Source organism: Ammospiza caudacuta, chromosome 10 (assembly GCF_027887145.1).
Source record: "Ammospiza caudacuta isolate bAmmCau1 chromosome 10, bAmmCau1.pri, whole genome shotgun sequence".
NCBI lineage: Eukaryota > Metazoa > Chordata > Aves > Passeriformes > Passerellidae > Ammospiza > Ammospiza caudacuta.
In genome coordinates, this window is record NC_080602.1 from 16,551,314 (window position 1) to 16,577,419 (window position 26,106).

Sequence of the window (26,106 nt, forward strand, 5' to 3'; positions counted from 1 at the left end):
CCGCTCCCCTCAGCGGCACCGGCCGCTCCCGCCCGGCCGGAGAACGAAAGGCTCTCACATAAACACAAGGGTTTCGAACAACTCTGTACGGTAATAAAAACAGCTAACAAACAAAACCCCGAAGCCACAACAAGAATACAGTACTTTAATCATCCAAAGAATAGTAACTGTTTTACAATCTGACAGCATATAGTGCTGATATGCTAAAATACTCAATACCTGCTTCCCCAATGGAAATTTAAATGGAACACTTGCTCGTTTGTAGCTTACAAACGCAGGATTACTCAAGTTGCAGAGAGAGTGAGGCTATTTCTTTAAAATAAAAGAGTAAATAGGTAATTGCTCTGAAATATGTTTCCATGCTTAGCTTGGAACCAACAGAATCAACATATTCAGTCATTTGATTTCTGCATTAAGCAGGAAAAACAATCAGTAAGAAAACAGAAAACAGTATCTCTTTCAGAAAAAGCCCTTGTGTTTATGGTAACTGGCTATCACAGTAATACCACCCCTGCACTCACAATCAGTGAAATCATACACAGGACCTCACTCGATGGCATTACATCAGTGCTCACTTTGTTTCTTGAGACTGTTGAAGATTCCCGGCTACAGACTGAATTTCTTCATTTATTCCAAAAAGGATACACACTGCAGGCACAAAAGTGATTGCTGTTAACTGTTCCATGCACCACACCATTGCAACAATGTGGAAGATTAGACCCTTCTGATTGAAAAAATTTGTTTTCCATGCCCAGCCTGTCAGGTATCTGTCCTGAAAGTCACAAGCAGTCAAATTTTTAGCTGTTGTCTACAGAGCTAAGCCATTTAACTATCATTTGTGACAGGACAATTGAGAGCTGAAACTTAAATGGCTCTGCCTTTGATTGGAATATAAATAATTAAACAGCCAAACTTGATTAAGAAAAAGCAGGAAAGGGATTTGGGCTATTATTTCCATAATCCAGCCTTTCAGTTTTCTCCTTCATTTTCAAGTAGGAGATAACTGCCTAATCTTTTTAGGTAGTGATATAACAACTCATCATAGAATCCCAATACATGAACAGATTCTGTGAATATGCAGCCCTTCAACAAATGAAGGAAGACATTACAGCCTGTTTTTTGACACAAAATTATAATGGTGCCTAGCAAATCAAAAGTAAAGTGCAGCTTTAGACAACTCAGCACAGGCCATGCTTTGGCCATCTTTGTACAGCAGTGTCTGTCTGTAAAAATACACTTAACTTCTGATTGTATGCATATTGTATTAGAACTATTTCAAAGCTTATTTCAAAATCTAAAAAGTTCTTGAAAAGCCCAAACCAAAAGAAGCCCTTTTTGTTATTCATCAGAACACTTCTGGTGTTGGTGTGATGTTACAGTAAGGGTAGTCTTTGGTTTTAACTGAACTAATTCCAACTTGGTTTTCAGAGCACATTATTTATTTGTAATTCTAATAAAACACTGATCTAGAAGTAGGGGGGAAAAAAGTTCTTCCATGAGTACAAACCAGTTATATACATCCTCACTAAAGGCACTATAGTTCAAAATTCTCTGTACAGTTGCAGTAAAACCTCCAGAATAAAGTCTGTCTTTAAAGATCCAAACCAAGACTTGCAGCAAATTACAGTGTGGGCACAGTGTCAGAGACTTGCTCTGTTTTTACAGTATATACAACCTGATGCAAAATTCTCAGTCCAATGTTTTCTACACATAAATGCTCACCACATTATGATCTTTGGATGAAAACAGTTGTCAGTTGAATTCTCTGTTGCTATAAATACAGCCAAGCAGTCCTGTAGAACATTTTTGTGAACTCAAAGCAAACTAGTACAAGACAGTCCAAACAGACCTACACCCAAAAGTTTCTAGATTTGCATATTTCAAGTGTACTGTGATTATGTACAGAAGTTGAAGCGATTCTTGTTGCCTTATTAGTTTGCTTACAGAACTTTAAACACTTCAACAATGACTACGCCCTAGAGATTTGACACTACATATTGGTTTGGTTTTGCATGTCTTAGGTAGTGTTTCAACATCAAGACAGATACAGAATAGAAAAACCCTTTCTTAAAAGTGTTACTTCATTATTGAAAACTGTTGTATTTGTATGAAGTACAAATAGCTTAATGTAATGTAACTTAGGCCAGTGGTCTTACAGTTAAGGCTGCTTTTCCTGTATAGTTATGCAGAATTTTAAATATGAATGTCCACTACTTCTAGAGAAATTGATACTTACGAATGCAGATAACAATTTTTAAACAAAGAATATAAACTAAATAATGCTGATGAACACATGAAATCAGCCTAAAAATGTATTCAGTTTAGATACAGAGCAAGATACAGTTATGGGACCTTTAGAAAAAGACTTTAAGGATTTAGATGTAACAGAAAAACTGTCGTTTTGCAAGACTCCAGAATTTTTTCCTTGTTTTCCAAGGCTTCCATTTTTCTATTAGTCCCTCTAATTCCTTGGGAGAAGTCCTTAGCCAATGTATTTTTGTTTGGCTTGAAAGGATGTCTTTGAACTTGATTACAGTATCAAGAACAAATAAAAAACAAACTAGTAGAATTACAAATAACATTGCTGTAAAAGATTTCTCTTCAGTGCAGATGAACAAAGCTGAAAAGCTCTACACGAGCGCAGCTGCTGGGTGAAGAATCCCTTTTCTCTAGAGCATTGTTGTCAGGAATATACACAACACACCCCTCCTGGTAAATAGACACCCCCAGATTTTCTTAAAACATTTCAGCTGGGTCAGTATCTGCCCAATCATCTTAAAAGTCCCATTCTTTGACTACATACAATTATACCATTGATTTGCAATTACATTTTTAGTGGAAAGCACAGCCAAAGTCTTGAAATACAAAAAAAAGTTCTTAAAAAAACCCCATCAAAACCTATGGTACAGAGACTGGCACAGTTGCTGTGTCTCCATCCATCCCAAAACCATGCTGCATACCAGCAGGTGATTCTATTTTTTGCTTTAAAAGGAAGGGGGTTTCCAGTCTTTTCCCTTCTAACCAGGTCAGTGTAGTCCAAGGCTGCTGAAGCCCACGGCGCTGCCCGTGCTGACTCCACAGTTCTGGCAGCAGCTTTGCTAATTGTCCCCTTCAACCCTTCTCTTCCGAACTGCAGCAGGGAGACAAGAAAGAGAAGGTTTGCTATGTTAGCATTTTAACTGGCTTTTGTGTTTCTGTAACATGAACAGTTACTTTGTCACATGAAGTACCATAAATTAAGTTAGCTAACACTTAGCATTAGACAGCAATTTAAGCAAATAAGCAGAGCTTATTGCCTTATTCACAAACAGTTGCAAATATTTCCAAGGAAGGACTTATGGGAAACATTAATCATCTTATGTCTGATAAGCAGATTTAGCCAGGATTCTTTTTTTTACAGTTTTTGCAGTTTTTAGAGGTGAATTTAATTTACATGGCTTCAAAAGAAACACTACAAGAGCTTCACGCTATAGCTAACACAATTTATACACACACAGATGTTACAATCAACAGCCTAACACCTTCCATTTATTAATAGAAACATTCAATTCTCAGAAAATGCAAGAGCAACAAAAATTTGTGATTAAAATAACTAAAAGGTCACTTTATTAAGATATGAGAATATGCACTATTGATTGAATGACTGGAGTTTTCCTCAATATTATTATTTTTGATATTTTCACACTATCAAATTATGTTTTCCTTTTCCATGCAGACAAAGCAAATGGCACTAAAGGTCTTATAGGACACATAAAGCACAAAATGCAAAGGACATCTCAATTTTGTTTAAAAAAGTGAAGCAAGCACATCTATACAAGAAGAAAGTGAATGTGCTCTTAAATTCACTCAACGGAAACTAGGTGGCAAAAGTTATTCATACCTGCTTTCATCAAACTGCAAGAACAGATGAAAAGAATTTCCAGCCCTAGACTTCTCCAATCACGCAGTTAAAAGTACACAAAGAACAGAGAAGTGGTACAACACAGTGTGAGCAAGGAAAAAAACGTAGACTTTTTTTTAGAAGGAACATACAAAGAGAGAAATTAGAGACTTCAAACATCTTGGTTTCAGTGCTCAATACCCAAGTGGGTACTCAGAGTAACCTTCTCTGTAGCTTCAGGGCTGGACAGATGAAAAGGTATTTGCAGAAACTTTTACTCGCATACTCCAGACTAAGAAAGCAAAGGAAAAAAGGCAAGATATCAATAGAAGTATAGATTTTGAACAGTCAAACACTAATAAGAGAACTAGGGAGAGAGGAAACCTCAGAAAGCTGTGAGACACCTGAAGCATTATGATAAAAAACCCAACTGGTTTAGAATCTATTTTGAGAAACAAATATGCAGTGTCTGAGTGCCTTTCTTATCTCTCTGTGCTCTATTCTAGTTACTCATCCATATCTTTTAGAGCTGTTCTCCACTTTAACCTTTATTCAGAGTGGCATCAGATCTTTAAACCAAATTCCAATTTCCTGTGTCATTCCCTCGAATATATTCCTTAATTACCGCTGCTACTACTAAACTGCCTGCTCCCTTTTCACACTGATGAGAGGTCACCACAAAGCATCTAAACCAAAAAGATTTAATTAAATAGAATTTTAAAATGAAGTTCCACTTGAATAGATGGACATTATTTTGTAGCTGAGTGCCTCAAGTATTTGACATTATTATACAAACTATTTCCGTTCATGTGCTATGTTATTAACCACTTTTCTGCTGATCCATTTAATTAGGATTCTACCTGATGAGCTCCAACAAACCTGACTGCAGCAAATAAAGATGTCACTGCTTTCAGCTACTTGTGCATGAACAGAACCACCAAGGGAGAGATTACTCAGTCCCAGCCTCTGTACATGACAGTATGTTTAGTTTCCTTGCTCAAGCAATCCCAGTGACATTTGGATTCTGGCACTGAACACGGCATCCTACACTGTTAGTTTCAAGTACTGATTTTAAAGAGGAAATTAATCTTCTCTGAATACAACTGGGGGATCAAAACTCTTGTTTTCACTCCCTTTGCCACAACTCACATGAAATTTGAATGCTCTTGTTCTAGACTATGCTAAAAATTCTCCCCTCATGAACACCCTGCAACAAAACAGAAAACATCAAGCAGCAACAAAAATGTAGGAGTAAAGCACAGGAGAAACCTGAAACAGATCTACTAATCTTGTGCTATCCTGGTTTTGTCAAGAGAGAAGGGGAATAAGCCCTTTAAAGCCTGTGCCCCACACCCAGTCAATTAATGATGACAGGTCTTACCCAAATCATTGTTTTTTGTGATAGCTGCAGCTGCCCTGGCTCGAGGTCCCTGTTGTGTGAAATGGTATCCAAACTTGAGGATCTTGTTGTTTTCTTCAAGCATCTTGGCAATTTCTACTTCTGCAGCTGTGCCCAGCTGCTGCCTCTGTTAAAATAAAAGGTACACAAAGACAACAGAGCTTAGGTGTGTTCATCTTGAAAGAGATCCAAATACTTGCCCCATATCAGTCAATAAACACTTGGCTTCATTCTAGTTAATCAGATAGGGAGAAGGTCCTAAAATATATTTGTACATTTTAAAGCACAAGGAAGGACAGAAATCAACCTCAGCTGGATGCTTCTGACAGTCTTAAGGACAATTGTTGATGGTGTTAAGATAATTAAACATAAAATATTTGAAGTGTTTATCACAGGCTGTCTTGTAAAAACATTCAATTAGGATTGGCTGGGTTTAGCTATGGTATCACCACCACCTCACTTACCTGATTATCAATTTTGATCTCTGTCAACGTTTCATTGTCTTTCAGTGCATCAACCAATGCCAGAATTCCAACTCCAGTGATGAAGTTTGATTCTATGTTCAAACTTTTTAATTTTGTGTTTCGTCTCAGCATATCTGCAAGAGCCTTTGAATATAAGAAAGCATCATTAAACTTTTGAATTTTGCTGCACTACCTCATAGGACACAGCAATAACCACTTCCACTAACTAGTTCCATGGAACCAGCAAGTTCAGAGATGCAAGGTGTAACTTTGCAAGCTTTCACTTACTGAGACTGAGATGACTCTTTAGCCAGGCATTATCTACATTCCCTTCTTAAGTAGCATTCAGTCAAGAGAAGGCCTGTCTTTCTCTTGTTACAAACTAAAAAGCTACACAGAATATAAATGGTCTGAAATTAGCATATTGGACCAGTTCCATTTTGTAAGCCTTCACAGCACACAACGAGCAATGCAGGCTGTTAAGCAAAGGCCAAAGAAAGGGCATTAGTCAACTGAGAGGAGAATTAGATATGGTTAATTTGTTAACAGGAGATCTGACTTTGAAAGTGCTTTTGTCTATAGATTTGGTAGGAAAAGGTAAAATTCAAAGCTCTAAGCACAGTAGCAGCATGTAGCTAAAGGCACTTTTATACCTGATGTTATTTCTGAGAAAGGAAGAAAACAGGAATGGCTAAGCGCTGAGTTTACTGGCAGAAAAACTCTGAATTTTTTTTCTACCAAGTCACAATACAAAAAATGCAACAAAACCACAGCTGAGGAAAGAGGCCTTTATGGATTTTTATTACATGTTTTAGTCCTGCTGAAAAGAAACTTTTTAATTGATCCAAACCCAAAGCTTTCAAATGCTCATTTGTTCATTTAATGGGAGTCTTTCAAAATCGTTGTTTCTTTCTAACTTGAATTTAAAACACGTGCAAAGGATTGTCCTGGCAAAACAATTAATTTTGTTTTCTTACCTGTTTATTTGTAATTAAATAAGGTACTGCTTTAATTCAACATAGAAAAAACCAACCTGACAATAAATTATATTTAAGTTTCAAGCTAGATACTTCGACTAATATTATGCTTTTTATACCAATATTTTAAGCCAATCTTTGGTAGCAGGGAGATAGAGAAACAAGTATTTTTACAAATTAAACTAAAACTCTAGTTAGTTGAAAAATTTTATGGGTGTTTTTAAGTCCTGAAATGTGCTTCCTGCAAATTAATTTTGAATGAACTATTGGCTACTGGAATGAACAGCAGGAACTAAACAATTAGGAGAGAAGGAAAAAAAGGAAGAAAGTTAGCAAAATGAAAAATCAGGGAAAGGGACTGGAATAAAGAATTCTCCCTCACACATCTCAAGCATTGCTGCATATTAAGTTACTAGTAATCATTTACCAACTTAGATACAACAAAGGTTTGTTAAAGAAAACATAATTCACAGTGTAGCAGAATGGAAACATTTTCATCCCTGATCATTTAAACTGGATTAAATTCAGTCCCTTACCATTGCCTTTCCATCCTACCTTCCCTTGCCCCCCACTCAAACCCCTTATCACGAGTACTTACAACAGCAACAGGATCATTGCTTCGGGTGGCTGCCAGGCTGAAATTCTTCACATGTGTGTTGGTTTCTAAGGCTTTTGCAAATTCTTTCAGCGTTGGAATTGGTATGTTCTTGAATTAAAAACAGCGTTTCACTCTCTTGAGACACACAAGTTTATCCCCTTCCCCCAACTTCTCCCACTATCTTATTCTCTTTACAGCAAAATTCCCTACAATTTTAACTACCATGGTCTCCAGCAGCCTCACAGTGAAGACCTACCCTAAGATGCAATGGCTGCAGGAGTCACCAATTCTATAAAGCAATCATTTTTACAGAATAGTAGCAACCAAGCTTAAAAGGAATAATTTTAAAGAACTAATTAGGGTAGCAAATATCTCAGTTCATTGTATCAAACTTTGATCTGTTGCCTTTTTAAGCAGTTACTTTGGCTAGCATGTACCTGTTACACAGTATTCTTAAACCATGGGTTTTATTTCCCCAATTTAGTAAGGGGAACAAGCAGCCCTGGTTGCTGGCAAGGCTGTCTCTGGTGTCTGCACTGCAAGTCAGGGGTGCTGCAGTTCTGGTTTCTTTCAAGCAAATATACAAAAGCTTGTCATGTGTAAGAACACAACTGTGTTTTTACATATGACTTAGGAGAAGCTGTCCTAACTTCCACCAGCCCTTTTGTACAAGAATCAGAAGGATTAAAGGCACAAATATCCCTTTACTTGCAATAGAAACTGAGGGCACATTGCTTCATCAAGGACAAAGGATTCAGCAAAGTAGTTAACTCCACGATAATGAGCTGCTGGAACTGCTGCCAGCTTGGCAGCTACAGAAATCTGGGCTGGCAGTGAGAAAGTCTAAGACTTTTTAAATACACATTTGGCAAGAGAAACCAAGATGGCTTATTGGTTTAGCTGCAGGTTCTGAGCTTATACACACTGCAACATTCAGCAGAAAGATTGCTGTACTTAGAATAAGCCTATCATGCTCTCTTAGACAGTTTTGCAGCTAAAAATGTCTTCTACTGATAAAAACCAGCATATTTACTGCAGCCTTCATGTAATTACCTTAATGTTATTTAGATTAACTTCAACAAGACGAGAATCATTATCTTTAATCCTTTGCAGTGTCTCCTCCACATTTGTAGGATTTGGTGGTTCATCAAAAACAGGCAACATTTTTTCACCTTTTACTATATCTGAAAAGTAAGGCATTTAAATGTAATCAACTGGCTGCACACATTCATTGTGAATAAATTATACACATACTAAATATTTCCTGTATTTAAAGATCATTTCATCAGAATTTACATCTCTCCCCCACCAAAAAAGCATACCATCCTCTCCTGACCATATTTTCATCAAGTTCAATTCTTTTCAATTTCAAAAGTCCTCAAGTCCTCACAGCCTGCTTTTTTTTTTTCCAGAAAGCACATAGGAGTTGAATTACAAACACAAATATAAAACCTAAGAATCAGCACACACAATGCATGCTTATGCCTATTTTGTCACCAAAAAATGACTTAAGTGCAGAGGACACTGTAGTGTATGTATATTTCAACTCTTGCCAGAACTCAATTAGCAATGTTATGGGCATACACATTTCCAGACTAAGGCTGGACAGTCTAAAAGAATGTTGGTGAATGCTATAGGAACTGTGTGCAATACAGAGAATTGATTTTTCTAGCACTTGTGTACACACTTACTTGAGAAGCTGTCTTTGTCAATCCCATTACTGCTTCCTACTACATCACAGAACTGATTGTTTGTTATCAAGTTGGACATTCCCAGTATTGCTGAAAAAGGAAAAAAAAAAAGGAAAAAACAGTTTTTACTGTTCCTAATTCAGCTCAGATGCAGGGTTCTTTTAAATAACAAAACCTGACGTTTGTACAATACTTATCAGTACAAAAAGCCATTCAATATCTTAATTATTTGAAAAAAGTAGAAAAAATAATTAGAGACATTTTAGTTAATTTTCACATCTTAGAAAGTTCTGACTTCACCAGTTTCACCAACATTAAAAAGTGCAGCTCAATCACAAAAATTAAGCTTTAGGAATACAGGCACATACAAACACATTGTTATACACAAGAAAAAGCAGATACATACACATCAAAAACCAGCCAGTCTGAGGAATGGACTTAAAGGTTTTGAGTTTAAACATCAGGAATCTTTTGCAGGCCAAAATAATTAACTTCCTCACAAATGATCACAAACCAACAAAGTGAAACACTTCAAGCAAACTGGCAAACAACATAATGTGGCTTCTATCACAACTACAACATCCTGTAGATCAATACACCATCACATTAATTATAGATCTTCCTTCTCTAAATATGTGCCAGCCCATCCATCCTTCAAAAAATCCTCACCTGCAAGGTCACCCAGTTCTGTGTCTGTGGCACTGGTCAGGGCTTCCTCCAGTTCTGGATCAAGAGAGAATTTTTCTTCTGTGAAAGACTGCACAGGCTTTTGCTTGGGGATAAATATTTTCCCTGGAGTAAACAAAATGGAAAGTCTGATGTTAGTTTGTATTATATCACTACTTATGTTTCAAATACTATGTTTTTAAAGAATACATATTACATTTAGTGAACACCAGGAGAACCACACACAACATAAATGGTTCTTCTGCTGCTACAAGTCAGAGATGAGGAAAGAGTATAAACAAGAATAAATTTCCAGGAGTCTGGATCATGATTCCAACCTTATTTGCTTCTCCTAAGGATTAGACAGTAACATAAAGATCTGGATTATACATTTTGAACAGTCTAGAAGGACTGTAAGAAATATTTAGTATCAGCAGAGAAAGCTGAGTTTCCTCTCAAGGGAAAAAGGGTGCCAGGCAGAACTGTAATGGGAATGTGTCAGAGAGAGAATATCACAGAGTTATCTGAGATCACACACCTGACTATTCACTGCAGTTTTTAATCCATACACAAAATTTCTGATTTCAGATGTTAACCTAAGTTCTGAAGCAAAAAACCAAAGCTGAGTGAGAAAGTGGGTTTGTGAACAGCCCAAAACATGGTACCAGATTTCTCTGCCAGTGACACTGTTTTCTAAAATGATACTTAGAAAGGTCATCAAAATTCAATGGCAAAAGAACCAGGAGTAACATTACATTCTGCACCAGCCTTTAGGTTATTGCAGGCAGGTATTGGGAAAACTTATTTTAGAACACATGAATTAGGTAGAGGTCTGTGTAGTTACCATAATTCCTGCATGCACCTTTAGGGTAGGAAATCAGAATATGAGAAAGTCTTTCTAACAGTTCAGCTGTGAATGGTTTAGAACTGGTCCTTCAGAACAAAGAAGTCTTCCACTGGGTTAGAGCCAGGACAGGCAAGGGGTGCTTAGGTTCAGGACAAATTAACATGGCAAACAAAAGCTCTTTTACTGATGCATTTGAGAGAAATCATTCCCACCTATACAACTGTGAATCAAATCTTAAGAGCTATTTAAAGTTCAAGTTTTTCAAACTTCCCAAGTTGCCTGAGCTATCCACAGAAAGAGCAATGGAAAAGGAGTTCCAGCTCCCTTTTGTTATTTCCTGGGTAGGAAGTGGTGTTGATAATCACCCTATGAAGTCTCAGTCCTAATTCAGTAGCCCACCCTCTGCCATATCCACAGCTATAAAAGTATTTCCACAGAGGAATCATCGCTGTCCCGATGTCCCAGTTACAGTGCTAGTAGGTGTAGTTTAGCATCACTAAACCCAAAATCATGTATTCCATATCTTCTCTAGATTACAGCAGTTTGTGGCCATTTCCTTTTAAAGGAAGTGAATGCATTCCCACTGGCACAGATTACAGAGAGGCACATCAGGTTTTTCTCTGACAACACAGTCTGATGACCAAGAGCTGTTGCTAGCAACACGGTATCTTTGTTCCTGGGTTGCTATCTCTTTGGAAACTTGTATAAATGGTCATTATCCATATTTAGAAGCAGAAAACAAACCTCCTTACATAACTGTACTGATTTCAAACAGTAGTTAAGTGCAGCTGACATTCATTACCTCAGATTTGATGGACAGTGCAAAACAAATTGTTGGTGATTCAGGATTAAAAGAAAACCTTCATAAATTGATTCAAGATTAAAAGCAAACCTTCAGAAATTACACATTTCTTCTTCATAAATTGAAGGCTTACGTAGCAATTGTTTCAGGTTGTTTTGATATAAATGATGCAATGCATTTCTATCATTTTATTTCACCAGCATCATCTACTGGGGAGAGATTAACCTTTAACTTAAACTGTAGTTTATAGAAGAGAATGTTTGACAAGCTTTCACCAATCCATGAAGCACTCTGAGGAGCATACACATGATCTAAAGCCTTTCAGCAGCTATGTTTGTGTTATTTTCCCTCAGTAATACGGGCTAGTAAAAATGTGAGGATTTTGGAGTACAAGGAAGGAGGACAGTGGGATTCGAGCACCTGAGCTTTAGTTCAGCCATCCTATTTGCAGCATCAGTGCTGCAGGAAGAGACCAGGAAAAAGAAATTAACCTCAATTAAAGCAACTTGACAAAAATGTATTTTAATCTGATTCAGCCTTCTGTCTAATTCATCCCACAGTGCTCACAAAAAGAGAACTACTTTTCCTGATGTTGCTGTTCAGTAATTCTTAAATTCATAGGTTAGAAATGTCTGGTTCAAATATTTGCTTCCTAAGAGTAATAAAAACTTATCCATACGTGCCTTTCTTTAGAAAACCTAAAGAGAGTGAGAAGTATAATCAGTTTTTACTAAAGTAAAAATGTTAAAAGCCACTGCCCTCCAGAAATGTTCACTGCAGCCAACTCCAGTCACATGAGCTGGGTCAGGAGTAGTTTTTGCTATAAAGCAAGTCACACCCTTGTGTACATAATTTCTCATTCACTGGCTTCTTTTCGTCCTAGAACAGAAATCAGAGTTTTACAATGTACATACAAAAGCAGATCCTTCCCCCACTCCCTTCTAGCAATGAACTTACTTCCAGAAGGGTAAGACCCCTGTGTCTCTGGGGACAGTGATCTCACTCCAGGCCTGCTGCCAATACAGTTCAGCAAGTCTCTTCCCCCCTCCTAATGCAAGCTTTAAATAAAACCAAAAACCACTACACATCTGTGCAGCTTGCCTGGCCCTCAAGTGGAACATTTCCAAATAGCAGGGTTTTTATTACATGAAGGAACATGACAGCTCCCTTACAGCCAGCCAGGATAATGCAAAGATGAAGCAATACAACATGAAGAGGCAAATTTCAGGGACGTTCACATCATTTTTGTAATACATACAGGCAGGTGTTCCATGTCTTTCAGCTACATGCTGGATGATGCACATGCAGGATTAAGTCAGAGGCCTCCTCTGCTGCAGAATGAACTTTCAGTTCAAGTTCCACCCAGCTGCATTGCTCCAAAGGCAGGAACACTGGATGGTGTTTATGGAAGTGCCCTGGACACTTCCCACACAGGATTTAAGGTGGGACTCAGCACCTTGCAGAAATCAGGTCTGTTCAGTGGGGCCATGCACTGCACATTGCTGGTACTATTCTCACACACCCCACACTAACAGGCAGCCACACCTAGCACAGCAGAAGAAAGTCTAAATTCCACTTTTAGGGTACTCCATTTGGGAAAACAAATCAAGTGCTACCTGAGAACATCTGAATACAAGCTTTTCTCACCACTGACTTCATGAAGAGAAGTGAGCAACATCTGATGCATTCCTTACATCTTGTGTTCCTTTAACTTTGCTTAGTTCAGAAATTTATCTAATCCACACTTCATCAATCTCCACTTCTTACCATGTAACAAATTTAGGTTTATCAACTCCCTTGTAAGCACAATTTCATACTAATGTTTCTAATTCAACTTACAAGTGAGTTCCTCAATGTCCTAGTGCAGAAGCAGAGCTGTTATCTGCTATCTGATCTGATTACAGGCCACAGAGCGATAAATAAGAAAACTGTTTTACATTAAAGCTGGAGTATCACATGTTATTTTCTTCTAGTGCTCTTGTATGGAGAATATCAATTTGACAAGCTGCTTCTGCAAATATCCTACAGGATATTAGCTTCACTTCACAACATGTAACACACTTCCTTTAAAGACTTTAAAATGATTGAATGGCAAACAGATAACACAGCATCCCAAATCCTGCTGCAACAGAAGGCAATGGTGATCTGGAGCAACAACTGAGCAGGGTGCCAACAGAAGGGCTTTAGTTTCAGTAGTAGTTTCAGCTACAGTTTCACTGTTTTCTGAGTGACAGAGAAGGGGAAAAACCAAACCAAGCCTAAAGCAGAGGTCACATGAACTGCAAATCTAGATAGAACAAACACACCCCTGCAGGAATGCAAAGGGAAGAGAGAGCCACAATTAGAAGAGTGCAAAGGCTGGAAATGCAAAGCTTTGCTTACACAGCACTTAGCTCATGCCTTGCACTATACAGCACAAAGTGCATTACTATCTCAGATATGTCTTTATCTCAGCAGCAATAATTGTCTTCTGCTGTTCCAGGAGGAGGAGGAGGAGCATTGGTCAGAGTCAGTCAGATGAGTGGAACACACTTGAGGGCAACAGCCTTCAGTGCTGAGGCCTTGCTTTACTGCTTGGATGAGAGCTCCTTCTCCTTGCAGTATACCCTGGAAAATCTTTATGACATACTTCCATACACACATTGAGACAAAGCTAGTTCTGTTACAATATTACCACACTGATCTCATGAATCTCTTGAACAATGGTTTACTGTATGGTTCAACACTTAATTGGAACAGAATGTGACTTAAATCATTAAAATAATTTTTTAAAACAAAGTAAGTTTTTAAGGATGCTTTTAGAAACAAAATCAAGGCACTGGGAAAATGGAATACAGTACAATTTAGGGAGAAAACATTGCATTTCTTTAGCATTGTTCATTTCACCACAGCAGGACACTTTACATTATTTCTGATCTTCCACATGCCATAGCACAAAATAAAAGAGGTTCCAAAGACCTGGAGCAATTACATCATCTATCACTGAAAGAGTAGCAACACTATTTTAATAACATGTTACCCCAAAATTAGGTACTTGGGGCGTCTGGAAGAGAGTCTTTTCCTTCACACTCTAGTAGGAAAACAAGGTTACCAGAATCAGTAGCAAGACAGGATATTTAAAATTAATCTAGGGTAAGCTTCTTTGATAAATCTGCAGACCAAATCACCATGCAGGACATCAGTTCTACTAAAATAGAAAAAGGAAAGAGAAGGGTAGATTTTTCCTCTTTTTGCTCCATGAAATGAAAAATTGGAACAACTTAGAGCAAGGAGATGAGCCAGGGACACAGAAATATTTTAGCAAATTCTGACCCAACAAATGGCACCAAAAAAAACCAGCTGCAGCTTCAATCCATCTCTCTCCTCCCAATACCTCTGGAACTAAGGTTATATTTGTCACATTTCTCCTAAATTAACAGGAGAATCAAGCAGGATTTTCACCTACCCTTCTTCCATAATTTGTTATTGTTTCTTCATAACACGTATTTCTAGATGAAGTGAAAAATTATAACCCAGTTTACTTGTCTGTTGGTCTGTTTTAATATTAACAAAAAACACATTAGGATACAAGCCCTCTATAACAAAAAAACATCCTACTCAAGTATTAATTACACTGTATGCCCTTTCCAAGTTCTCCATCTAGATCAATATCATAATTTCTTGATTTAAATTATTAAATTATTTACAATTGCCATTTTTGTGCAAAATGGCAACAAATGCAACAGCAAGTCAAATTTGCACCATAATACTTTCATGAGGGGAAAAGAAAAGGTTATCCCTCACTACTCCAACATGAGCTTGACTTTCTTGCCTCCTGCCCACTCAACAGAGCATCAATTTGGATACTAAACATTTGTTTTAATGAATGTTTAGTTTTAATGAAAGTAATCTACATTTCACTTTTGTATTATTTTCTCTTCTCCTATAGCACTCAAATAAATGACAGAAGTTACTAAATAGCAACTTTTTTTTACGAGATACAGGAAATTTTACTACACTGGTATGACTCATTGCAACAAGCAGACAGACCATTTAGTAATACTTTATTACATAAAGGAAATGACATTTGATCTTTCTTAACCAAGCTCTGCATTACAGCTGGACCCTTCTGTTTCTCTGCAAGATTCTCACAGATTTTATCTACCCAAGCAAATACTTTTATGTGAGCATGTAGACGTAAGCTGACTTTAGAGAGCCATCTATGTGAAAGGAGCACTAGCAGCCAGCAGAAAATGCAGTGTTAGAGCACATCCTCCTTGCCCAGCTCACTCACAGGATTCAAGGATTCCCCAATCACCTGTGAGCCCCAAATATACTGAACTCAGTCACACTTAGCCATCAGTCTGTCTCCAACACAGCCTGGCAGATGTGTCGGGAGAGCAGCAGGAGCCAGGCACAGCAGAACACAACATGAACGGGTCCTTGGTAGCAGCAGGGGTGCTGCTGTGGGTGCCTCTGCCTTCTACAGTGAATACATTGCACTGTCCTGCACTTGGTTACTCCTGCAGGTTCAGTCACCAAACTCCCCTTCTGCTGTCAGCAAAGAGTGCCACAGTTATCTCTCAACACAAAGGGAGCTCAGCTACACAATAAAGTAAAAAATGCTCTGTGAAGGAAGTCCCTCATACATGGTGCAGCACACTGTAAAGTCACAATCTCTCTATTACTTCAAGAAAAAAGGGAGGCATCAGCATTGTCAGGTAAAGCTATCTGGCACAGGAATAGAAAATGCATTTTCTCAAACAAAATTTTCACCAAACAGACCCCACAATCATATACACAAACTCAGTGGATGAATGAAGACTCAATTCTGAAATAAGCAATGATTCACACCAGAGAATTAAGCAGAATTAAAGGGTTTCAAACCCTTAAGAAAAGACCACAAACCACTGCCAGATTTCAAAACTTGTAATGTTAACTATATAATTAGTCAGGAGTAACTATGCAATCTTATTAAACCCTTTAGTAAGGATGCTAGAAAAACACCATGACTGCATACACCACTTGTATGGCCTTGCCAGCCTACATCATCTTCAAACATTACTGTCTACCACATCATTCAATTTCTCTAATGCAACACAGGGTTATAAAGGTTGCTGCCTGTATTCAACACAAGGCATAAGCCACAGGCACCATGACAGCATTTGTCATTATTGACATAAATCAGAGCTAGCTCTTACTTTGGAGGATATCATGCCCATCAGAACTTCACAACCTATGATAAAATCTCTGAGTCTTACTTCCTTCCTGTGCTACACACAAAGAGCACACCAGCCCCAGCAGCACAAATGCCTGAACAGGAAACCTCCTGGCCCTGCACAGCAGCAGCCATTGGAAATGGTCTGAGTTAGAAGCATTACAGCTCCCAGTGCTTCAACCAAATTCGTTCACAGTAGTTCTGGCTCCTCCACTTCAGAGATTTCACAAGCACTCACATGGGAAGGGGTGCTGTTACCTTTCTTTTCCCTTGTGAAAGGCACATAGTCCTCCCTGTCCTTGTACTCCAGTGCCTGCTTCTCCAGGTACGCCAGGAGCCGCTCCCTGTCGAAGGGAGCCGAGGCCTTCTTGGCAGTCTGGTCCTTCTGCCGGAAGCCTGCGGGCAGCAGCGCATTCTGCAAAACAAATGCAGCACAGCTCACAAGGTCTGCCTGAGCACCTGCTCAGCTTCATTTCCCACTTCCTCCTCACTCCCTGCAAGGTTCAGCCCCGATACAGCATCTTTTGTAGGCAATCCTTGATCTCCCTGCCAACTTCCTTTTTTTGGGGCAGGGAAGGACACAAGGTAATCTAGACGGGGAGAATATAATGAAAATACAGCACACTGTGCTCTCAGTAGGATAGGAGCAATTCTTTAAGTGCAATAGCTCCCAGCATTCGATTTACCAGTTACTTTGCATTTCTTTCCTAGAATCAGCACTGTTTAAATGAGCACTACTAAGTAAAACTCAGCTACTTACATTTTAGACATTCAGCAAGAGACTATTTCCTCTGTCACTTACGTCATGTGATTTTAAGTCTTTAAGACAACTGACTCCACTATTATTTTAACACAGTATTTCTGGTTTTGACCTGACTCAAGGTGGGATGTTTCTTTGATAATATCAACATATTTCAACAAAGAGAAAAAAAAGGATATTAGTACAGAATGACCAGAATGTATAGGAATTCTGACTGCCATGAAAGACAACCAGTCCCTTCTGCCAGTTCTCCTCTGTTAAAACATCCATAAAGTCAAAGGCATTTAACATATCAGTAACACCTTGCAGTGCAACAAAACATAATCATGTTCATGATCATAATATTCTGAACTGATCCCTGCACATCAAGATTAAACTAATCCTGGTTTTATTACAGCAAAACCAGAGAGAACCATGAGGGGAAAACACAAGTCTTGAAGTCTTAAACTAGCTCCACTATCTGTAGAGGACAACTCAGCACTTTGTAGCAGAAAGCCGTAATATTCTTTTTTCAGTATCCCATGCTGACATAATCATTCAGGAGCTTAGCAATTACTTGTCTTCTCTTCACAAAGTCAGCATGAGGACAGGAATAGATGTAAGCTACCAGATACAGGACCAGGACTCATTAGAAGAAGTTGGCACCCTCCTACTCCCATCAAGCTCCACAGCAGAAATAATAAAACAAACATGGATGCAAAAGGGCTGTTTACCAGACAGCACTGGAAACAGGGAAGTTAAACAGGCCTTTCTAAATAAACTTTCTTCTCAAGAACATGAACAACAGCAATTCTTATTTATAAATCAATCCCGGAAAGCTCCTCCCAGCTATCCCTTCTTATGTTCTCCTTGGCTGCAGTTGTGTCCACCTTGCAAACAGGAAATAAGCACTATATACACATATATATCTGTGAGATCATCAGCAGGCTATGAAAAAACTCTGTAGAAATTATATTGTACAAAGCCTCAATTTATTTTAGACTAGTAATGGAACAAATGAAAAAAAATAAAACTTCTCTTGGCTAATGCCTACCTCGGGGTCAAGATCATCCAAAACAGTTTCCAGTTGTTTCAGCTCTTCTTCCGAAAGTTTGCCAAGAATTTCATCCTCATCGAGATCTTTGTACTTGTCCAAGTCCTTTCGAAATGGGAGTGTCATGACTTGGGCAGTGGCAAGTTGCTCAAGCACTTCAAAACCAAGTCTTAATTCCTATCCAGATCTAAGAAAAACTTAAAAAGAAATAAGCAGAATTAAGGTAAATACCCCAACTACAAAGCATCTTCAGCCTCCATGTACATCTGTGAAAGGAAAGCTTTGTCACCCAGTGCTGGTACTGTTCAACAGCTGACAAGGAGCACCTGGAAGCTGTGCTTCTTCACTGATGAGAATCCTGTCCCACCATGCCTTTGTCCATCAGTACTCAAACCATATCTAATTAAGCTATATCTATTTTCAAATCAAACTCAATACTCAATCCTCTTGACAAGAACACCAAAGCCATCATTCCCACAGAGCAGGGCAGGAGAGAGGAGATCCTACCATTTATGAGTCCAGTTTAACATCTTCCTTTTTTACACATAATGAAGCCAAAAGAAGAGTTAAGATGCTCCACATTTATTGTTGCTACAGCAGTTCAAGGGCACTTCAGGATAACTTCCTATAAACAAGGTAATTGGTTATTACTGACTCATACCCTTGCATATTACCTACAGAGGAAACAAAGGAAGTTTGCCTCCAAGTTAATTATAGCACTACCATTAAAACAACATTCTGTTCTGTCTAAGGAAAATTACAATAGCTTGATGAAAAGCATAGGAAATACAGCTTCTAAGTGGCAGCACTCCAGCCAATCCTATGACCATAAAAAAATGAAATTAAAAACAATTTTTTGAAAAAATTAAAAATAAAGAATAAGCTGGTCGCTAAATGTTATATTTAGAGGAAACCAGAGTCCTTCAAAACGTAGTCTCTATAGCACTTCTCAAAGACAAGGAGAGGGCAGGGAACATCTTTTCTAACCTCCTACAATTTTTGATGGAAAAAACAGTTAATCCCATCAGTGTTCTAGCAGACAAGTTGTTTCCTCTCATTTTTCTGAAACAAGTTCTAGGACTCTCCGTTTGTTCAGCCAAGTTCTTGCTTGAAGCTGACCACACAAAGAAAAGGTAATTGTGATGAGTCCCTGTGAATAAGCAAGAGAGTCCATAAGGTGTTTGGGAAGCAAAAGCTAAATGTATACATTCCTGTTCATTAGTCTCCTTAAATCCTTTTTTTGGCTCTACAGAAATACTCAACACAGGCCAGGCACACAGTAAAAATATTTTTTTCTCCAGTAGCCCCTATCCAAGGACAGATGCCACACCATAAATACAAGTGCATTGCTTCAAATCCACACTTGCACTGTCCTTCAAAACCAGATCAATTTAGTCCCTGCCTCTTAAGCAGCAGGAAAAGGCAGGCTGTATATACATACATGCTATACCAGGGAATCCTTCACACAGGATTCCTCCACCTCAGTTGTTTACATCCAGAAAGGTCTCCCTGGCTGCCACAGTTACATATGGTGACATTTTAATTCAGAGACACTGAACAGACCTGAGCACACAGAGGTTCATCCACACCATTCTGTCAAGTGTACCTGTAAAATTAACCTGGTTTTAACAATTGCCTTTGCAAGAACAGTGAATTTCCAGGTCCTATCAGCATGTACACCTGAATGAGGAATATATTCAGCTATTTTCAGGATGTCAGCTTTTAAGAAAGTATTGCTTTTAAGAAACAAACAGAAGAGCTTTATTGTGAACTACAGTTGACACTGATGGGACCAAAGCTGACCTTTGCAAGGATCTCTCAAACATAAGGAGGAATTCTGCTTTTTGTGGTAAATTACATCAAAAGAACTGTGGTTTCCTCTGAACTAAACCAAGTCATGGTGGAAGAGCCCAGACCTTTTGCAAGAGGCTACAGAGCTAGGGCCATCCAAGTTATTGGCTGCAGAAAATGCAGAGAGTAGCACACCTCTGTTTTCCTAAGTTCCAAAAGTAATTAAAGGAGTGACTCTGTGGCCCAGAGAGCCACCTCCTACAGTTTTCATAGTCTGGCAGTATTTGTTTCTCCAGGTGTAAGCAGCTGATGGACAATTAGCTGATGCCACACAATCTGCATGTGAACTTCTCATTCCTGGAGCCTTAATGTTCTGCCCTTCCTTACAGTTCAAGCCATTACACAGGATCACAGGAGAAAAACATTTCCTGCAGCTCATTACACATTGCTCTTTGTGACCAGGCTGCCCTGCACCAAGACACTGCTATTTACCACATTTCTGCATGTCCATTTGCATTCAAATATTAAAAGGTGCAGTTTTAACAGGTAATTATAAGGAGCAGAATGGTTAGTAAGCTGCAGAATTATGCTGCCCTTACTCTGAAAGAGACTTGCACTGCATAATCATACATTATCTTCATCAACATCATCTGTTTTTCCTCTCCATTAATTGCCACAAAATGCTGTCATCCAGAATTAATTACATTTTACTTACTGCATTGGGATATTTTGTATTGGAAAACTAATCATCCTTTGTAATACATTCATTAATTTTCAGGTCACAGCCCTTAGTCTCACTTGTTTGTATACAACCAAAGAAGTCAAGGCAAATCTTCAGGTACAGCGTTCACACACACAAACGCACACAAAAGTGAAAAATAAAGCAGCAGACCAAAAAACCACAGTTTCTGTAACTGAGGCTTCACTTCAGCAAGAAGAGAATCATCACATGTGGCCTGGCAAATACAAATTTAAATATTTTTGGACATATTTTCTAATACCTATCAGGGATATTTTTTAAAATATGAAAACACCCTTAATGTGAGACACCTTAAAGTTGTATGATGGTAGCACTGGTGAGCACACTGAGATTGCTTGGCAACGACTCTCAAACATTCCCTTCAAAAGCAAACACACCATATACAACACTTGCATACAACATGCTAAAAATCAGGTTTTAAAACATAGTGTAAGGAATTCTCACTACCTAAAAAGGGCATAAAGGCCAGCTAAAGCCCTAATCTAATCAAACAAGCCTTTCACCTCCCATTAAACACACTTAGTGCTCTATTTGCTTTCCATCACTTGCTGTAGCAGTTCAGCATAGAGACACATGCATAACAAAATACAGGCTTTTAGAAGGAGCAGTTACTTGGCCTGTGAATATTTGTGGCACATTTTACATATACATACACATATATATATAGATGTGTATATGTGTGTTCTTAATGCAAAATCATGGGAAAAACTGTAACCATCAATTCTGGCTTTGCAAATACTTTGCCCTTTTTTCATGAGCACAGCTAGTTTACTTTCAAGTATCCTTCTTAGCTTTACCATGAAAACATTGCATAAAAGTCCAAAGAGTTAATATTCTTTCTCAGATATATAACTGTAACATGAAGTTCTTAACACCAGCAACTTCACAGTCACATTTAGAGAAACTGAAAGAAAGCCATCACTTCTAGTCCATCAAATGTCAATTCCCTGTTTGTTAAGCAGAAGAGAAGCTGAAAATCAGAAAGGAAGAAATTCTGCTGGACATCACAGAGAAAAAAAATCTTGCCATTATCCCAGGCCTGGGAAATCAATGAAGAACTAAAGAAACGAGAAAACAGAAGTAACTTTGTGTCATTGTATATGCCATTACCTGAATAACCACTTGAAAGACTGTCAAACAACTTTCACACATTTCTTATGCACAAGTCAAAATATTTTTTCTCCCTTCCTCTCTGAAAGTATATTTTTAAAAACCAGAAGATTCTAAAAACAGCAAGCTTCCAATTATCTTTCAAAAACTCCACCCCTTACCCCCCCTGAAATTTCTGTTTTATTCAAAAACATAATTTCTTGGGACGCAAACAGGGGAAACTCTTTAGATATAACTTGCCCACAGGAAACAACAGTGTTGTTAAAGTTCACTCCAAATGGCTTCCGTGACTTGGATTTGAAAATAGAAGCAACATCATGAAAAACAAACTGAGCTGGGTTTGGCCAGCACAGTCAGAGCTCACTTTAATCTCATTTGTTCCTCATGAGCCTCCTTCCCCCAGCCTCTGGGTGACCCCAGCAGAGCAGGGGGCTCTGGAGCAGAGGGTGTGCAGGGCTGTCAGCATTCCTGCACCACGCAGGGCCCCAGGCCCTCCCAGCTGCTTGGAGCAGCCAAAGCTGAGCATTTCCCCAGGGAACCCCTCTGATGGCAACAATTCTATTTTCCAGTGTGCAAGATTGTACAGAACTCTTTATGAAGAATGTACTGCACTTGAAAGAGCTATCTTTACTTACTAAAGCAAGGAGAAAAATGAGTAAATATAAATATTACCATCATCCCAGCAGGTTCCTTGGGATATTTTTGTAATGCCTCATAAGTCTGCTGAACAGCCCAATGCCTTTCCTAGCAGAAAGCTTTTAGAAACCCACCTGAGGCTTCCAAAGCCCCAGGCTGGGGTAGGGCACAGGATCAGGGCTGTCCTGCCCCGGGAAGGAGCAGAGATCCCCCAGCCCAGGGCTCATGGAGCCAGCAGGTGGCAGCTCGCCTTTGCCCACACTTCTCCTCAGGGTAAACTGTGTTTTCCAGGTGGGAACACACAACTGTTCTGGGCTATTTTCCTAGAAAAGCAAGCCCAAGGCTTCATTCTGTTCAAAGAGACAATTCACTGAGCTTTATACATGGCAAACTGAGCTTCTCTAATTTCACATTTGTCCAGACAGTGACCCAGGGAGTGGAGGGGGACAGGCAGCTACTGCAGAGTAACTACACAGACCATGCAGATGCTTCCATAGTGAAGGAAATCTGAACACATCTGTGTTTCCAGTTCCTGCAAGCTCCTCCTCTGTATCAGAGGGCACCTGCAACCAAAGCCCACTTTGCTCTTTTATAAATCCTGTGTACAATAACACAGAATTGGGACACAGCTCTCCTGCAGACAGGGTGCTCTGAATGATGGCAAAGCTGCCAAGCTGGCATTGTCCCATAAAAACTTACTCCTGTGTGCCTGTTCCTGAATGCATTGCAGGGCTAAACAGACATACCCAGGGGTATGTCTAAGCAGACAACAGCAGGGTGACAGGGCCAGGAGCCCCAAAGCCAGTGCTTGGCAAGCTGCACAGGGCATGGAAGTGGCAGCAGCTCAGCACACCCATGGCACTTCCAGGCACGCTCACCAAACTTGCTGCAGGGCAGGTGTTACAATCCCAAATAAACACAAGGCTCAGATAAGATAAAAATCCCAGGTGCCCCAAAAAGTTCCTCAGTGACAAATCGCCACTCCAGCTGTCCATTCTCCCTCCCAACATGCAGAAAGCTACTGACTGGCCAGGATGAGGGATGTTTAGGCATAACTTTTTCCAGAAAATACCTGGATGTTCTTCAATAGAAAGAAGAACTGCTGCCCATTAATATACAGTATCTGCTCCTGGAGGAATTGCCTGCTGGTGTCTTAGTCAAAAAGAAACTTCAGATGCAAGCTACCTGAACGTTTATTGAAACATTCAGTTATCTTTTATCCATTGCAGAAAAGTGGCAAAACTTACAAGCCTGGAACAGAACAACAGAAGAAATTTAATTCATTTCCATTCTATTACTTCAGGAAAACTTCTGAGTACAAGTCAATTTCAGGTCCTCCCTTACATCACTGGCTGCTTTCAATCTCTCCACACCTGACACCGTAGCCAAACTTTAGTTATGAGGATTGATCCAGCACATTGCAGCAAACTTTAAGTACACGGCAACCTCCCTAGAACATCGCTTATTTCAACACGACCCGCAGAGCGCCGGGCTCTCCGAGCAGGGCCCCGAAAGCCCCGAGCAGCTCCCGGGACAAGCCCCGGGCAGGGCCGCACGGGAGGCTCCGGGAACGCCGGCCCGGTGTCGGTGCACGGTCGCACCCCGCCCCGGAAAGGCATCCATCCCTCCGCCACCGACCGCGGGGAGAGCCGTGGAAACACACGCAGCAAAGTGAAAGCATTACGGGCACCAGCTCTACAGGAGAAGTTTCCCCAGTCTCCGTTTTCGGGCTGCTCAGCCCAGCCCCGCAGCTCCCCCGGCTCCTCAGCCAAGCGCCCACCGCCCGGGCAGGCCCCGCTGTCGGGCCCGCCGCCGCCCCGGCCGGACCCCCCCGCTCCCCAGCACCGGCGGGGCTCCGGGCCCCGTGAGCCGCCGGGGTCCGGCCGGGCGGGCTCAACCCAGCCCCGTCTTCCTGTTCCCACCGGGCTCCCGCCGCGGCGGGCGGAGGGCTCTGCCCGCCCGAGCCCAGCCCGGCCCGGCCCGGCTCCACCCGGCACCCCCGTCCCGTCCCGTCCCGTCCCGTCCCGTCCCGCCGCAGCCGCTCCCCTCACCCCGCCGGCCGCCGCTCCCCGCTCGCCCAGCCCGACCAGCAGCGCCGCGCCTGCGCCCCGCGCACGCCGGGAGCCGCCGAGCCGCCCGCGCCTGCGCCTGCGCGCGAGTGAGGGCGGGGCTCCTGGGAGCGGCGGGGCCTGCGCGGGGCCGGTCCCGGTCTCGATGCCGGTCCAGGTGCCTGTCCAGGTCCCGCCCGGGCCATGGAGGTGCTCAAGGGCAGGTTGGACGGGCTGTGCAAGGTGCCCCTGTCCGGCAGGGCGCTGGATCGAGGTGACCTGCGGGGTCCCTTGTGAGGCAGCCCGTGCCCCTGGGCTGTGTGGCGGCCCCTCCGCAGGGCGCGCCACCTGTGTGCAGCCCCCCGCGGGGCAAAGCGCCGGGGCCGCCCCGCTAGTGGGACCCTTCTCGGCCCTCCGCGGCCTTACAGATCTCTTGTAGCTTCTGTCTTCCTTTGGCCCCTTCAGGATCCTCTTCTCCTCTGCCCACACCTTGTTTCATCTGTTGAAACATGCAGCTTCCCCTGTGCGCTGTCAGGCAGGGCACCGCGCAGAGGCCTGCAGGGCCCTGTCACCCCTGACCCGCAAAGGGAGCACGGACGGGGACACGGCGGCTGCTCCTGGCGAGCTCCGGGCCAGAGCTCCTTCTGCTGGCACGGGGCAGGCGGGATCCAAGCACCAAGGTGCCCAATGCGCTTAAGGTGTGTGCTTAATCATCAGGATTTTGAGGATGTTTCACCTACCTGCTAAGCACCACCTGTTAGTAAACAATATTCTGGATGCAATTTTTTAAAGGTTTATAATGTGACTGGAAGACTTGGACAGTGGAAGTTCCACTGGTGCTCAAACAATGCACATGCAGAGCAAGAGCAGATGCAGCACGGAGCTACTCGCTGCCGGTCACAGAGCTGAGCACAGCAGGAAAAAAAAGCCTCCAACATAATCCTAAACTGATTAAAACATACTGTACTTACTCTCCACAGTGCTGATGTGGTAAAAATGATGACTATTCATTCAAAGTATGTGGCTTGAGACAGAAATGTCTTCCTGCCTAGGGAATTCACATGGCCATGCCTTGCACCTTTCAGCCTGTTCCTGTTCCAATGGCATAGCTGCCAGCTGGGCCCCAGACTCCAAACACCATCTGTTCTATGTCTCACCTTCCACACCCACAAAATGAAAGTTGTGGTTCAGTTGGATATCTGCTGCAAATTAACTGGGACAGATAAGATATTTATTATTAGTGTTGCTACCATAGCAAATGCAGTGTCTAATTGAAATGCATTTATTCAGGATTTATTGTGCTAAGGATGTAGAATGGTTCACAGGAAGCAAGTCTGGATGAAATAACAGAGGACTTGACAACATTGTTATTTAATGTCTTACTGTACCTCACCTTATAAAACAATCCAAGAAAATCCTATTACCTATCAAATCAATGCAACTAAAA

The 26,106-nt window shown here is 40.8% G+C and overlaps 1 protein-coding gene across 1 annotated transcript; it reads right to left on the minus strand.

Moving 5' to 3' along the window:
• Positions 1–125: 125 nt before the first annotated feature.
• LOC131561837 (tropomodulin-3-like) lies at positions 126–24,713 on the minus strand. The gene is made up of 10 exons (XM_058811293.1): positions 24,663–24,713; positions 18,315–18,511; positions 16,780–16,936; positions 9,679–9,801; positions 9,010–9,099; positions 8,372–8,502; positions 7,319–7,426; positions 5,744–5,887; positions 5,262–5,406; positions 126–3,130 (listed from the first exon to the last, which is right to left on the minus strand). The coding sequence occupies exons 2-10, from the start codon at positions 18,438–18,440 to the stop codon at positions 3,099–3,101; spliced, it is 1,056 nt and encodes a 351-aa protein (XP_058667276.1). The 5' UTR covers positions 18,441–18,511; positions 24,663–24,713; the 3' UTR covers positions 126–3,098.
• Positions 24,714–26,106: the final 1,393 nt, after the last annotated feature.